The sequence below is a fragment of the Chaetomium strumarium genome, assembly GCF_033439665.1.
Source record: "Chaetomium strumarium strain CBS 333.67 chromosome Unknown B0T15scaffold_4, whole genome shotgun sequence".
Lineage (NCBI taxonomy): Eukaryota > Fungi > Ascomycota > Sordariomycetes > Sordariales > Chaetomiaceae > Chaetomium > Chaetomium strumarium.
The window spans coordinates 1,348,195-1,363,403 of record NW_026944432.1 but is presented as its reverse complement, the minus strand read 5'-3'; the positions used below and the strand labels follow the sequence as shown (position 1 = coordinate 1,363,403).

Genomic DNA, 15,209 nt, shown 5'->3' with positions numbered 1-15,209 from the left:
ATGCTCAGAAAAGACTTGATAGAACCGGCTTTTTCTCCAGCGTTATGGCACAACTGCAAAAATTAATCCGTGGAGTCTGACAGTTGGTGAGAAGGGAGAAAGGTTGTTGGAGACAAGTTAGGGTCCGAGGCAGGCCGAATCAATTTCGGCGAACACACCTTGTTGATACAGGTGGCTGTTCCATTTCAGGCGACAATCAGAGATACTCGTGACTAGCACCAGTTGCAATGCTGTTAGCTCCAAGCGACGGGACTCTTAAATCTGGATGGCAGTGAAGTGTGAACAGCGAACACTGGCACCATCATAGAAGAGACGGGAGCAGCGCAGGGCCCGGGGACGGAGGCGTTCGGTGAAGAGACGCTCCGTCGGCACCTCGTGCGATTGGCCAATGGACTGCGGGCCCTGGATCTGGCGGCGGAAAAGTGGAGCTATCCACCGGTATCCGCTGTTGGCGTCAGGCACAGCCAGCTCTTCTTGTCCGCCTCAGGGTATGGAGAAAGACAATTTCTTGTGGAGCCTCGACGCGCTTACTCTACACTACTAGTATCCGTCTGCCCTTCGAGCCCTTCTCCGCACTTTGTTCGTCGATTCCTCTACGAGCGCGTGCCATCTGCTGGGAGTTCAAAGAGATCAACTAGTGAGAGATCTTGCGTCGAAGTGAGCGTCTCGACCTCACAGCATTCCGGAGCATCTTTCCGCCCGTCCGAATCGCGGCCGCGTGTCTCACCGACAGCAGCCACTCCTTACCGGTGTCTCAACGTTCTGAGCATTCACACCGGCCGAAAGACCGAAAATGGGGGCTGTCAAAAAAGCCATCTACTACCTTTTCCATCCGAACGAGCTCAGATCCATTGTTCAGTGGTGCGCTTTACTATTCCCGGCCTTCTCGGCGACTGCTTACTGATTTCCCTTGTAGGAAAGTATGGCACGAGCCCGTCCATAGGCGCGACCCTTCCAAGGAGACGCCCACGGAGAAAGCATGCTTCCACTATCTCGAGCTGACCTCGCGGTCATTTGCTGCTGTCATTCAAGAACTGAACCCCGAACTCCTCATGCCAGTTTGCACGTTCTACCTGGTACTACGCGGCCTCGACACCATCGAGGACGACATGACAATCGACATCAAGGAGAAAGAGCCACTGCTGAGAAATTTCCACGAGTTTATGGAGCAGGATGGGTGGACATTTGACAAGAACGGGCCCAACGAAAAGGATCGCGAGCTCCTCGTGCACTTTGACAATGTCGTCGCGGAACTGAAGAAGGTGAAGAAGCCCTACTACGAGATCATCAAGGATATAACCATCAAGATGGGTAATGGCATGGCCGATTATGCCCTGAATGCCGAGCACAACATCAACGGAGTCAACACAGTCCCGGAGTACGAGTTGTACTGCCATTACGTGGCCGGCCTTGTGGGTGAAGGCCTGACCCGACTCTTCGTCACCAGCGAGCTCGCCAACCCACAGCTGCTAGTGCGCACGGACTTGACAGAAAGCATGGGCCAGTTTCTCCAGAAGACAAACATCATCCGCGACGTGCATGAGGACTGGCTTGACAAGAGGCGCTTCTGGCCCAAGGAGATCTGGAGCAAGTACGTCGACAATTGGGATGATCTTTTTGCGCCCGAACATCGCGAGAAGGCGCTCCAGTGCAGCTCGGAAATGGTGCTCAATGCGCTCAAGCACGCCGACGAATGTCTCTTCTACATGGCTGGCATCCGGGACCAGAGCGTGTTCAACTTCGTCGCGATCCCTCAGAGCATGGCTATTGCAACCCTGGAACTGGTCTTCCGCAACCCGGCCATTTTCGAGAGGAATGTCAAGATTACCAAGGGCGACGCCTGCCAGCTGATGATGGAATCAACGCAGAACCTGCGCCTCGTGTGTGACGTGTTCCGGAGATACGCCAGGAGGATACACAAGAAGAATGACCCAAGGGATCCAAACTTCCTGGCTATCAGCGCGCAGTGTGGGAAGGTATGTCGTATTATGCTACTCTACGCTCAGCGACAGCGAAGGTCTGACGAGAGTAACAGATTGAAAAATTCATCGAATCCATCTTCCCCACGCAGGATCCCAAGAAGCTCGCAGCAGGGCAGAAGGCAACAAATGAACCCGGAATGGACACAATGGATGCTGTCTTCCTCGTGCTCTCCGCACTGTCAACGTTGGTTCTCATTGGGCTTCTGATGGTGAGTCCCCCACTCCCCAAAGACCCTAGAATATCGGGATATCACATTCTCCGTGCCCGTGGTGGAGACGCGCTACTTTCACATTTTTTCCTCGGCTAACCTCAATCACAGGTCGGAATTGCATGGTTCATGGGCGCCCGCATGGACAAAGTTTTCAACAACCTTGACCAAGCTCTGGGCGGCAGCGTTAGGAGCCCAACACCCGTGCTGGGTGGCCACGAGGAGTTGTGAGATGTCTGCCTAGTTGCCAGACAGACAGGCTCACACGGAGAGCCTTTGATTCACCTGTTCTATATACCTTACTAATGACATACCCCTTGGTAAAGTGGTCATGTATGTACACGATTACGAGCGACTGACGAGGCGCGGATCTGGCAGGCATGATTCGAGGCAGAGAGGGCCGGACATATCTAGTACTGACTTGATAGACACGCATTAATTTCTAGTCCTCTTACATTCAGTGCCATGGCACCTGCCTTGTCTTTGCCGCGGGTTCCGTCATGAGAAAGCACGGATGTCAAATTGCAATTCAGTCGCCTGTCGTCCTCCTCCCGGGGGAAGATGGGCTCGATGGCTGTGGTTGTGCCGAAGATGTGCTGATATGAAAACCCCCCATTGCAAGTAGCCCGGTATCCGGGCACGCCCACGGCTGGGCCTTTCCCTCTTGACGGAATGGCTTGTTGAGGGCGGACTGCGGACATATCTTGTGCGTCTTGGAGAGAAGTAGGCAGCTTGGATGTGGACGAGCGGTTAATAAGGTCACCCACGAACTTCCTGGGCCACGCCGAGCCAGTCGTTGCTGCTTGGCACTCGTGCATGGTGTTTCGGCTTGGCGTTCAGGGCGTGCTCGAGACACGAAGCTGAGGATCGACGCCGGACTCAGCGCGTTCTTGGTCAATGACGGACTTCTTCGGGCTTTGTTTAGGCTTCTATCACTGTATTTGTTTGAGGTGAAAGATCTCCGACAGCAACCGATTGAATTCACTGTGCCCGTACGGAGTATATCCATATTCTTTACATCGCCCGGGTCCACGCTCAGAGGTGACGTTGCCAGCTTGAAACCCGTCCTTGCTGAAACACCCTGCAAGACCCAGAACTCGGACCAAGTGTCACCACCCCTTGACATGGTCGGCATTGGCGGCATGGCGCTCTCAACGAACTGCGCAGTTCAACGGATCTGTTGCGATGTCTTTCTATTCGAAGGGTGACCATGTTGGAGAGGCCCAGAGTAGGGTTGCTTGGGTGCCTCATCAAATGTCCAAACCGATTTATCAACCACAGGTGTCCCATAGCATCTCATGAAAACCATCCGTGTATATGTACAGACCAGGACATGGGATCTGCTCCTCATGCATCATCTAAAATGTTATGGTGGCGTATATACAGAACCTGCTGTCAGAAACGAAATGCCCTAGCCCCTGGGACATCGGGAGTGGCCCATTGCTCTTTAAAGGTTGCCGTTGTTGACAATCAAGTTGGTCGTTCCAGGAACGTTGTTCTTCACCGTCGCACCAGACGCCTGCGCAAGCTCCTTGATGCGATTGGCCACATCCTGCACTCCCGTGATCCCCTCAAGCGCCATCAGGTAGGCCGCAACACCAGCGACGTGGGGCGAGGCCATACTAGTGCCGTCCTTCCGGACGGAATCGTCGTCACTCCTGATACCGACGCTCAGCACATCGACGCCAGGAGCAAAGACATCGACAATCCGGCCGAAATTGGAAAAGAAAGCCTTCTCATCAGTGCGCTGATCAATTGCGCCGACCGTGATGGCCCTTTCGGCAGATGCAGGAGAAGTGTTGGCCGCGTTCTGATTCTCGTTGCCAGCTGCCACGACGGGGACAACGCCGGCAGCTTCAACATTGTTTATGGCCCTGTTGACAGCCTGGGAGAAGGAGCCGCCAACAGACATGTTCATCACGGCTTTGCCGGCACGGCCGGTGGCAGTGGCGTTATTGGCGACTGTCCAGGCATATTAGCATGACCCTCATTCCTTACGAGGGCGGGCAGCTAGGGGTTTTCTTACCGAACTCCATCCCTGCGATGACACCCGAGTTCGTACCAGCCCCGTCCTTATCCAAAACCTTGACGGCGACTAGATCGGCCTTCTTGGCAACACCGAAAGTCCTACCGGCGATGGTGCCAGCAACGTGGCTTCCGTGGCCGTTCTCGTCGGTATCCTAGAGGAAGTGAGCGACTCGTGCCTTCGATACGCAGAGGGATCTTGTCTCAGGGGCCCAACATACAACATCGTTGACAAAGTTGGCGGCAAAAGTCGCACGGCCCTCGAAGTCGCTGTGCGTGACCCGGATGCCCGTGTCGACCACATAGACCGTAATGCCCTCGCCAGCGCTGCTGTCGAAGACATAACCCCCGGAGGTGCCTTGGGCATGGCTGATGCGAGCCAGGCCGTTTGGTGCCCCGGTCTGCCTTTGCCTCTGGTTGAGGCTGACATAGGCGTCCTGCTCGATGTAGCTAACCTCCTTGGCCGCGTAGATGTCATTGATCATCAGATCGTCGGCGTCGAGAGCCATAGCATGCCAGTTGTTGATCATGAAGGTGCTGACATGGGTCGACAGGGACCTCCCACTGAGACTGCGCTTGCCGATGTTGCGCTTGGCTATCGTCTTGATGACGGTGGTCTGGTGGGCTGTGACTTCGTCATGGCTGAAACTGTCGTTGTAGACAACAATGTACCTGTTCGGGATGGTGTTCTTCGCGTCCGGGTTGGAGATTGGCACTCCGATATAGTTGCTGGATGGCTGAGGGAGGCCCGCCACGCCCAAGGCGGACAGGGCAAAGGTGAGGGCGGTGAGCAGTCGGCCGGCCATTGCTTCGGTGACGAGTGTTGTTTGGAATTACTGATATGGGCTGAGAAGTGATTGGAACGGAAAAGAGAAAAACGATGTCCACCAGGGGCAAGGCCTTTGGAGTTGCCAAGGCTGAGGCAGAGAAGTGAAGCACGGGTATGTAGACACAGTTCCCAGAGAGGAAGTGGTATCTATAAGATGCGCAGCACACAAGTCAAGATATAGGGCTCGAAGGCGATGGCGGGAAAGAGCCTTGACCCGAGAGAATGAGTGAATGGAATGAAGGAACAGAATCAACAATGACAGCAGGTTAATAACGGAAACAATGCTTCAACAGTGCGGCAGGCCGGCTGCTATTTAACTGAGAGAGGACGCATGAAGTTTTCGGCCCGCGGAGGAACCCCCTTTTGAGGAACGAAGATCCCAAGCAACATGGTCGCTCACTGTTGTGGTCTTACTGGTGTGTGCAACGTCCAGGGGGTCACAGAGAGACGGGGCCTTTCCCCTGGACTGTTGTGGATGCCAAGTCAAACGGCAGATCAGCCAAGAGCACAGCTCCGCCAGTCGGAGACTGTCTCCAGGTTTCGACAAGTTGCATGCGAGAAACCTCCGCATCGACCTCAAACGCTGGAGACGTTCGAGATACACAAAACTCGCGTCGCTTGTATTGTGGGAGTGACGTGAGAGGAAGAACTTTTCGTTCGTGGTGCTTGGCCGTCCTAACCGAGCCTGTCAACATTGTCAACAAAACTTTAACTCCAGAGGGGCAAGCCTGGATAGAGAACGGCCTCGCCTCCGCATTGGCCAACTTTTGCAGGCCAGCTTGAATCCGATGTGCTAGGCTGAGCTAGGCTGCTATTGTGCTGCTTCTTGCGATACTCTAGAGGTCTCCAAGCACCGGGCCGCTTGCCACCGGGCCCTGGGAGTCCGCCTGGCCGAAGGTAGAAAACTCACCGCGAGCAAACCCGGCGCATGAGGGATCGCCTTTGATGAACCGGTCATACAATGGCGGCTGTCCACTTGCGTGTCTTGGATGTAGGTAATGCGGATTGCACAGCACCTACCCAGTCACCGAGCCACAGGAGCCATAATATGGGCATCGCTTCTCAACTGCCGCGCCAGCGGGCGGGTGAGGTGATGCAGCTTGAGGATACAAATTGTCATTGACAATGATACAATGCTCCTGCAATCAGGGTCTAGCCCAATGACCGTCGGCGTGGTTGCCACAATGTCGGGCCATGCGATGGCCATGAGGCTCAGGACCGGCTCCATGCGACCACAAAGCTTGGCAAACCACCATGATGGGATTGCGGTGCAAGCCCACTGATAAAGTACTAACGTTAGGGCGCGTAGGTACTATGGTGAATAGCGTTTGCTGACGTGGACAATAGAAGCGGCTCAGATGCCATGGATTCATTCAGAGACTTTATTCGGCAAAACGAAGTTCTGAGAGGATGGGAAGTTGGTTTGCTTCAATTGCTTGGTAGGTAATTGCACCATGGGAGAACGTCAGCTACCGCCAGATGAGTGAAATCTCAGCTCAGCAGTAGCAGTTCCCATCATCACCAGAATGCAACAAGGCCCCACCCGGTTAATAAGCGAGTCCTGTGTGGGGTGGCACCGACCCAGGCTTCGGAGTTGCAAGTTGCATGAGGATCACAGATGAAGGAACACCGACTTGTACTGAATGACTTGGGTCCTATGTGCCGTACTGCTTCATCCTATGTATAAAATCTTGAAATGTCAGCCGGGATAGACTCTCGGGATGTTTTTGATCTTCCTAGGAAAACAGTTAGGTAGACGCGCCTGAGACGCGCCTGTTCCAGGGGCTTTTTGTCGTCTCGTCCCGACAAGAGGTCCACCAAAAATGGGGTCCGGCTCGCTAGGGGCTGGTTTCAATTCATCAAAGTGAACATGCCCGCTGCACAGCGAGTTTTGAGCATCTGAAACGCCAGGCATTCCGTAGCGCCCCACCGGGTGCCGAGACGTCTCTTAGTTGTGAATGTGATGTCCCCGAATGCTACCACCGTGTCGGAGATTTGGCAACGCCTGGGCATTATCCGTACATACTGTGTAGGTATTGTCAGGACGCAGCGGTGATGGCCTGATCTGTTGTGGGGATACCGTGTTCAAGGTCCGTCCTTTCTCATCAACGCAATCGGTGCGGTTCAGAGCAATTGAAGGTGATTGAAGACAAGCAATGCCAAGCGAGCGCCGTGCTTCAGATCGATTCAAGAGGCACATCGATCGGCCCAATTATGCCAATCCAACGAGAGTGTAGTGTCACCCGAGGTACCTACACAAAGAGAACAAACCTACCTATACACAGTACTAGCAGTTCAAGGGTTGCTCGCACCATTAGTTTGGTTACACCGTTGAGATCCATGGAGATACACGGTTCCATAAGCCTTTACAATAAGTACTGTAACTGTAGGTTTAACCCGATGACTATACTGAACATACCCAGGCGAGAGGCTCAGATTATCCGAAACTTCAAGGAACGGGCTGTCAAGGCTGCCCGTGTAAGTGTCAAGAAGAACATCAGAATGTGATGCTCATCTCACACCCACCTCTTTTGGCCAGGCATAGTTTAGGATATTACTTCGCAAGTCCCTTTTCGAGGACGCAAGCGTGAAAAGCTTTTGTCCCGTTCGGAGTTACCATAGGTACATACCTATGGCGTTGCCCACTGGGTTTGGCCGAAACCCACAGGTCACAACGGGTAGAACGATGCCAAGCCGGGCCGTAGTCAGGATCTGGCCGGAGTCGGGACCATCGGGCAGTCAACGGGCCGTGATCCCCACAGAGCCGGAGGTGCGGAACGGGGTAGAGACGAGTGTTACGGACCCGGCCAAATATCTGGATGTTGCTACTTCCTTGGTACTACCCTACCTCGCATATATAATAACACTGTTGCTCATGGCAAGTAACGCTCGCACTTTCTCATGTTTAACCAGACTTCTCGGGCGACACATTCAATACCTAGGTAGCGACATGCGAATATCTTTTTGGCATCTATCCCCTCCCATTTGGAGGGACATTCATCAATGGGCCCAAGATGTAAATCCACTCGAATTGAGACCAAATGAACAAGAGACCTCAACGTGCGGAATACAATAGCATACTCAGAGGTACTAAGATAGGTAGTGACTGGTATCTTGGGGTCCGCAACCCGGAATGCTGGGCGTTTAACGATGCGGAAGTTAAGCGCCGGTGCTACGCTCGGGCGACACGAATTCCGGACATCTCAGTTGCCGCAGACCGCGAAAGCGCGGCCACCAAGCGCGCAAATCGCTCGACTGCGATTTAATTGGCGGAGTGTTGCCAACCTAGTTCGAGGGGTTTGCAGTAAACAGTGACTCGAGGGACGATGAAACCAGCTGGGCGGGAACGAGCATGGCGGGTTTGTTGGCAACCGTGCTATAATAGAGCCTCGTGCGGGTTTCTCCTTTGTCCGTGTTTGTCCTACCGATACTCCTTCCATCCTCCTGTTCTCATGCCCCTGAGGTAGATACCCTACCGATCCTCGCTCGGGCTTCTTCCGTCTGGGAGTGTCTTCGATGTTTACATCCGTTTCTGTTCGATTCCTTTTCCTGAGTTGCCTCGGACGGACGGGTGCAGTGGCTCTTCTCGGCTGGCAGCAACCTCACCACGATGCCACGGAAGAGGCTATCCACAAACGAGACATGGGGATACAGGTTATATCGACCAGACTGTCCACTATATACGCCAGTGGTGATCCATTCGCGTCACGGACTGCCGACTTCGGGGGTGACTTCCGGATTGACGGTGCGAACCATGTCTGGGGGTTTTGTGCTACCACCAATATCGCGGTAGAACAGTGCAGTCTAGTTGGGAGATGCTTCGATAGCCATGATTGTACTTCAGGCTGTGGGTCAACTGCTCCGTTCTCTGATGGTACATTCACTGGCGCCCCCTTGGGTACGATTACCTGGTGAGTAGTCATCAGCGGAAAATGCCTGACCGCATCCTAACGCTTCTCACCTACCCAGCCGGGATGCCAAGTTTCCTGCTTGCTCGACAGCAATTCTGAGTCCGCAACCCTTTGCGCAACAGGTTACCTGGCTTGCTTGTGGGGAAGGAGCCGTTACAGAGGTGTACTTCGGCTTCACAACTGCTGTAGCATTGGATCTGGAGTCATCGACATCGGCAGAAACATCGCGTCCGACAGGCTCCTCGCCAACAGCTTCCGGTCGGATACAGTCTACCAGCCCTGAGTCGCGAACCAATGTCCCAAGCGCCACGGAATCTCGCTCTGACGGTTCAGTATCGACAACGCCGACCGACCCCAATACCGGAGATGGCACCACGAAGAACGATAGCAGCAATAACATGGGCGCTATCATAGGCGCCGCGATTGGTGGATTGGCACTCCTGTGTGGGTTTAGCATCGCCGTCGTCTGGATTCTGCGCCGGAGCCGAAACGCGAAGCCCAGGCCATCGTCACGCTCCGACCCATCTTCGTCGGTTATCAGCGCGCCTCTCAACTTGAAGCCGGAACTGGATGCGGTATGGAGCGGACGCTCTGAGCTGTTTGCCCGAGGGCCTGCTGCTTACGATACCGCGAGCCCTCGTCTTCGCTACCCCCCTATGACACCGGTTGAACTCCCCACTACCCCTGGTGTGAGGTGACAATGAGGGTTCAACGAAGAGGTTGTGTTTTGTATTGAATATTGTAGGGGTTTTTGTCTATATTCGCGGTTCACATTGGGAAGAAAGAGGGAATGATACCGTGAGAACAATGGGGTTTAGTGCATTGTTGGGAGTTGGTGGGATATTGGCGCCTTTGGGTTGCGATTAGAGTACGCAAATCCTCTAGAGATTGGGTGTAAGAACTTGGTCTATAGTCTATAGTTGACATAGACATACCTAGGATCTACGGCTGGCAATCTGAGACTCTGAGGACTTACAATGTAGACAGCGCATCGGATTTCAAGCACGCTGTGGTGTGAGACATCCGGGCCGGAATCGCACTAGACTTGCTTGAGCGAAACAGCCGTGTCCCAGATCATTGAGAAAAATCATCAGCCAGCATCTCTTTAAAAAGACATTATTCTCGTCCTCTTCCTTCTTGGCAGTGCATTCAAGAAGAGATCGAAAGGGTAGTTATAGAAAGAAGGGGGGTCGAAGTCATGTTCTTTGCGGAAATTCCCGGTCCACTTCCGGTTCTGGGACCACTGCACCGGCTCCGGAATTACTACTTCCGAGCAATGCGCTGATCGCGGCCCCGCTTGATCCCGATCAATGACGGGACCCGGATGGCGTGCCGGTTCCAGGCCATTGTCCCGACGGTCACTGGATTCTTCGACAAGGTGGCGTCTCAGCGAGAAGTGTTGGTTCCTATCTCATTTCAACCGGGGACTAATTCCCTTTATTATCTCGTCTAATAGGTACCCTTTCATATCATTAACGGTGCCTCCTCCTGCCTTTCACTCGCCAATGCACCGGCCAAGACCACAGTGGCCTCGTGTTTCAATTACCTGCCCCGGGCTGTCACCATTGTTATCTGATCGCAGAACCAAACCCCGCGCACCCACGCGACCCTTTCGGGTAGTGGTTCCGATCACAATACAAATAAGAACAGAGTCTAAGAAAACCTTGACCTGCAACCGCCCGCCAAGCAACATCGTGGAAGGCACATATGCGGCGTCTTTTCGACGTACAACCAAGGTAGCCCAGCTAACGCGAGATCCCTGACCAACCCGCGACCGCGCCGCCCGAGCCGCTTGACCTTCCCTGATCGCTTTCCTCAATCCCCCCGCGATTGTGCCATATCCTCTTCCTGCCGCTGGCTCGACAAGCCACGCTGATCTGCCATGGTACTACAAGAATTACGAAACCATTCAAAGCGATAGGTAGACATTCTCTCGGGAACAGAAATGGATGTAATCTGCGGCCCATCATCCCTCAACCAAGATGGTGACGATGCCGACTCTCTCACAATCGACACCCGGGTCCCAAGGCTCGAGCGGACCCAATCGATACACGAAGATGACGACGGGAATGCGACTGCCGAGCTCACGTCGATTATGCTGACGGCGTCAAACCCGGTATCGCCTGGGGTGCCTAGTCCGCCGCTAGACCAGGTGCGAATGCAGGACTTCATCCCGCCCACACGGCCGAGCAGCACCCCGTTTCCCCAACTGGAACTGCGTAACACCGAGTTGCGCTGCCTGAGCTGTCAAACTAGCCGCTTTCTAGACCCGAGTACCCCGGTTCCTACCGATCTATCGACGTTACAATCGCCTGGTACCAGCGTCGGCGCGCGGCTGGGCCTTAATGATCTTCCCGCCGAAATACACGAATGCATCCTCGACCACCTCTTCGGCTTCCGAGTCTCAGCCACATCAAAGAGTTCGGTGATGCGCTGGGGGACCGCCCTACGGCACCCTCGGAGGAAAGAGCTGTCCGAGCTGTCTCTGGTGAGCGGGGCATGGAGGATATTGATCCAGGAGCGACTGTACCGGCACATCAAGTTGAAGGCCTCGGTTGATTCGTTAAGCGCCGCGCATACATATTTCTCAGCTCGTCCCCATCTGCGATCCTATGTCAAGCACATCGAAATATGGTTCCCGGTCTTCCAACCGAAGTACTGGCCCCTGGCGCTGTCGAATGCGAACACGCTTCCGACGGTCACGCCCGATGGTCTGACGACAGCATCCTATGTACTGCCGATGGATAACTGCTCCTTGGAGGAGGCGTTTGATTTCGTGGCCGAATGTCTCCCAGAGGTCTATGTCCTGACGCTAGAGGGTGGTGAACGGAAGAAGGCGCCCAAAGTCAGACACTGGATTCGAGATTCCGGCCAGCAGATGCACAGGACGATGCCAAAGATTCGCTCGATACGCACGCTTATCTGCAAGGGACAGTGGAACCTTATAAGAGGGGAAGAGGACTTTGAGACGATCATGTCGGCGCTGCCCAACCTGCAGGAGTGGCACGGTTCCTACAGCAAGCCCAAGTCCAAGAGCTACCTCACCATGGCAGATATTCTCGTGAAACCCATGCGCCTAACCAGTCTCGACCTCTGCATCGAGGGAGATTACCGTCGGGAACTGTCGTTCCCGCCGTATTTCCTCAAGGTGTCCAACAGGCTGCACTTCTGTTCACGTTTGGCCTCCAGCGCTGCATCCCCGTCACTGGAGCACATCTCATATACGGGCAGAGTCTGCAAGCAGTTCTTCCTCGACCTCACGGCCAAGCGCAAGGACCCCAGACAGACACGCCTCAAGTCCATCGACCTGACGGTGAAGAACTGCTGTCGGAATGTGGAGCATTGGAACGAGTCCGGGTCCGGCATAACGGACATGAACTTCATCAACGCATTCGAGGAACTGGTCATTGCCGGTATTCGAGCCCTGGGGAGACTGAAGTCGGTTGAGTACTTGAGGATTCGCTATGTGGACCTGGGTAAGCTGTCCTCCCTGTCTCACGTCCGCTACTTATTTTCCCGAATGGCGTTTACTTACACACTCGGTTATGCAGACTCGCCATTCCCACCGCTCAACCCATACTTCCTCTTACGTGACAGTCGGTGCTCGGGTGTTTGGAGTGACGCTATCGTCGCCGAGCTCAACCGCTCCCGACCTGAGGCCCTTTTCGAAGAGCTATCCGAGTCGTTTGGTGAGATGGGATATAACAAAAACGGACGCATCAACTTCAGCCCCGAATTTCCCAAGTCGAAAGCCATGTCGCTGAAGCTGTCCAACTATGCGCTGTTGAGCGCCGGGATGTCGATTCCGTGAGGGCAGGTGCCTGATGCTGTTCCACACAAAAGACACATGTGATTTTCGATTGTTTGAGCCAAGCATCGAGGGGAAAGTTCTTACACTTTTGCCCTCGTCCGGCTTCGTCGTTTAGGGGCGGGAAGTAATCAACCGGGGGCGTCTGGGGCCCGATACCCGTAAAAGGTAACCATATATCTTGTGCATCTGCTTGTGGCTTTTGGAACGCAGGGCAGGTATTCGATTGTGGCGGATATTGTGACATTTGGGATCTGGCCGGGACGGTCACCCATGGAGTTGAGTGATAGGAGGCATGCATTCTAAAATGCCTACGGCGTGCCGGAGCGGGTTTGGGATGATGGTGGCTGCCAAGGGAACGGATACTTTTTTGCATGATACCTTAATACGCTCGAATTTGAGATGCAGTTGCAAGATACCGATGAACTAGTTACCGGCCAAGCGGATGCCGTGCATTGACACAAGACTGAACTCACGAGAGACACTTATTTCTCCTCTACAAAATGACGCTACCTACGCCTCACACAGACACTTTCTTCGCCTTGTATCACACCAGATATTCGCCGAGTGCATTGCGTGACCGTCATATAGCGAACTGGCGTCGTCCCACATCGCCAATGATGATGCCCAAAATCCAGCAGTTCACCAAGAAGAACCCCAGCGATGCAAGCCAGAGACCCGGCAGAAAGGTGCTCGTCCCCAAAAACTCCAGCTGATACCCCTGCTGCAACCACAACCCCTGAGCCGCAACCCAGAGAGCGAGGGCAGTGGTCCCCAGGATCTTATTCCCGAGGAAGGAGGAGCGCGGAAGATACAGTGGGAGTAAGACCATGTACCAGAGGAAGTACTAGTGGTCCCCCGCGGAATCAGTTAGTTTCTAAACTCTCGCTTTCCCCAGAAAGAGGAAAATATGGGTAAAGAGGTATTAAGCATCACCATACCTGGCTGGTGCAGACCTTATTGAAGGTCACGAACGCAAACGTCTGGGCGAGCATGGCGGCGGGCAGGTCCTTCTTGGCGAGGACGAGAGGGATGAGCACGCACGAGAGGGCGAGTTGCGGCAAGAAGGCCACCGACTCGATTCGCGATAAGGACGAGAAAAGGGTGGCAGGGAAGGCCGAGGCGAGGTAGAGCTGTGTGTTGTAGGGGCTGAAGTTGTGGCGATGGTCGATGCGGGTTACGTGATGCAGGTAGGTATGCTGGAGGAAGGGCGGGCCGTAGCTAGAGCAATGGGGGGGTTCGTTGTTTAGGACGTTTGTTATTTCGTTGGGAGAGGGTCGAACTCGGGGAGGACTTACATGGTGAACATGGCCATGTTTAGGGCGAGGAAGGTGGCTAGGCTGATGGCAGCGAGCTGTAGCCTGGCCGGGGTGATGAAGGACGTTAGCTTGCTCAGCAATGGCACGGCTGCTGAGGGTTTCTTCGCCTCGGGCCGTCCGTTGCCCATATTCTCCCTGTCCATCCACCACACGATTGCTGGCGCGTAGATAAAAGGATAGATCTTGAAGTGGACGGCGAAGCCCAGCAACAAGCCCGCGAGCGTGATCCGCCTGGCCATCACCGCCGACAGAAGCGCCATAACCAACACTCCCAGAAGGCCCTCTGAACTACCCCTCGTGCTGATGGTGGCCACCATTGGATTCAGCAACCAGATAGCCGCAAACTCCCTCGCCGCTGCAGCATCCATCGACTTGACCAGAATGCGCTCTATCAGTCGTCCGGCCACCAAGTCGGCAGCTGCGAACAGAACTTTGCCCGAGCTAAACAAGGCGGCATCCAACAGCGCATGACCTGTCTTGTGTGCTGTTGGCAGCAACAGCCAGGCCAGTATCGGCGTGTAGCGATATGTTTCCCGCTCATAGGGACCCTGACCGTGGGACACGAAGCGTGCGGCATCAGTAAAGACGAGGTAGTCGATGTCGGTGTATTTGACAGGTGAGTTTGCGTCCTGCCAGAGACCGTAGAGGAGTAAGACCAGACGGAGAAGCGCTGCCGAGAGGTAGAGCGGGATAGGCCGGCTGAAGAAGGAAGAGAAGAGGGATGTTGCTGAGGATGGCGCCCTCCCGGATGGCTCCGAATGGCTGCCCATGACTCTCCGAGAGACCGGCGCCACTCCAAAGTCGGCTGAAATAAACCCCCTTCGTCCTCGGATGTCCGTCACTAAGGTACCCAGTGGAGCAATCCAACCTCGCTCTTTGATTCACGACTTCATCTGTTTCTCCAGTTGTACCATGCAGTGTCCAGCGTCTAAGCTTTCTCCTCTACTGGGTAAATTCACGAAAGGGCCTATACTCCTCCGATCTAACGCGTGTCGAGCAACTTCCCCTTCTTTGAGCTTGTCAGTTGCTGAGATGAAGTTGGACCCCTGCTCATCAGGGCGCGGAAGCCCCCTAACATTTTCTGGGGTCGGCTCTTGCACACCGGGGTGTCCAGTGTCCACTGCAC

The 15,209-nt window shown here is 54.4% G+C and overlaps 6 protein-coding genes across 6 annotated transcripts; 3 read left to right on the top strand and 3 right to left on the bottom strand.

The window, feature by feature from the left end:
- The first annotated feature begins 494 nt into the window (after positions 1-494).
- Positions 495-2,663, top strand: B0T15DRAFT_532246 (farnesyl-diphosphate farnesyl transferase). Its single transcript, XM_062869302.1, has 4 exons — positions 495-861; positions 917-1,976; positions 2,036-2,191; positions 2,303-2,663. Exons 1-4 carry the CDS (start codon positions 794-796, stop codon positions 2,420-2,422), a joined length of 1,404 nt encoding a protein of 467 aa, XP_062721211.1. The 5' UTR covers positions 495-793; the 3' UTR covers positions 2,423-2,663.
- B0T15DRAFT_196794 (uncharacterized protein) lies at positions 2,661-3,486 on the bottom strand. The gene has a single exon (XM_062862523.1). It carries the CDS (start codon positions 3,333-3,335, stop codon positions 2,721-2,723), a length of 615 nt encoding a protein of 204 aa, XP_062721210.1. The 5' UTR covers positions 3,336-3,486; the 3' UTR covers positions 2,661-2,720.
- B0T15DRAFT_196875 (serine protease) lies at positions 3,487-5,309 on the bottom strand. Its single transcript, XM_062862524.1, has 3 exons — positions 4,438-5,309; positions 4,218-4,371; positions 3,487-4,153 (listed from the first exon to the last, which is right to left on the bottom strand). The coding sequence occupies exons 1-3, from the start codon at positions 5,020-5,022 to the stop codon at positions 3,639-3,641; spliced, it is 1,254 nt and encodes a 417-aa protein (XP_062721209.1). The 5' UTR covers positions 5,023-5,309; the 3' UTR covers positions 3,487-3,638.
- A 3,032-nt stretch (positions 5,310-8,341) lies between these two features.
- On the top strand, positions 8,342-9,841 carry B0T15DRAFT_196890 (uncharacterized protein). Its single transcript, XM_062862525.1, has 2 exons — positions 8,342-8,956; positions 9,015-9,841. Exons 1-2 carry the CDS (start codon positions 8,562-8,564, stop codon positions 9,652-9,654), a joined length of 1,035 nt encoding a protein of 344 aa, XP_062721208.1. The 5' UTR covers positions 8,342-8,561; the 3' UTR covers positions 9,655-9,841.
- A 969-nt stretch (positions 9,842-10,810) lies between these two features.
- B0T15DRAFT_196597 (uncharacterized protein) lies at positions 10,811-13,097 on the top strand. Its single transcript, XM_062862518.1, has 2 exons — positions 10,811-12,432; positions 12,508-13,097. Exons 1-2 carry the CDS (start codon positions 10,902-10,904, stop codon positions 12,765-12,767), a joined length of 1,791 nt encoding a protein of 596 aa, XP_062721207.1. The 5' UTR covers positions 10,811-10,901; the 3' UTR covers positions 12,768-13,097.
- B0T15DRAFT_196694 (PIG-M-domain-containing protein) lies at positions 13,058-14,959 on the bottom strand. The gene is made up of 3 exons (XM_062862520.1): positions 14,063-14,959; positions 13,706-13,985; positions 13,058-13,611 (listed from the first exon to the last, which is right to left on the bottom strand). Exons 1-3 carry the CDS (start codon positions 14,851-14,853, stop codon positions 13,348-13,350), a joined length of 1,335 nt encoding a protein of 444 aa, XP_062721206.1. The 5' UTR covers positions 14,854-14,959; the 3' UTR covers positions 13,058-13,347.
- Positions 14,960-15,209: the final 250 nt, after the last annotated feature.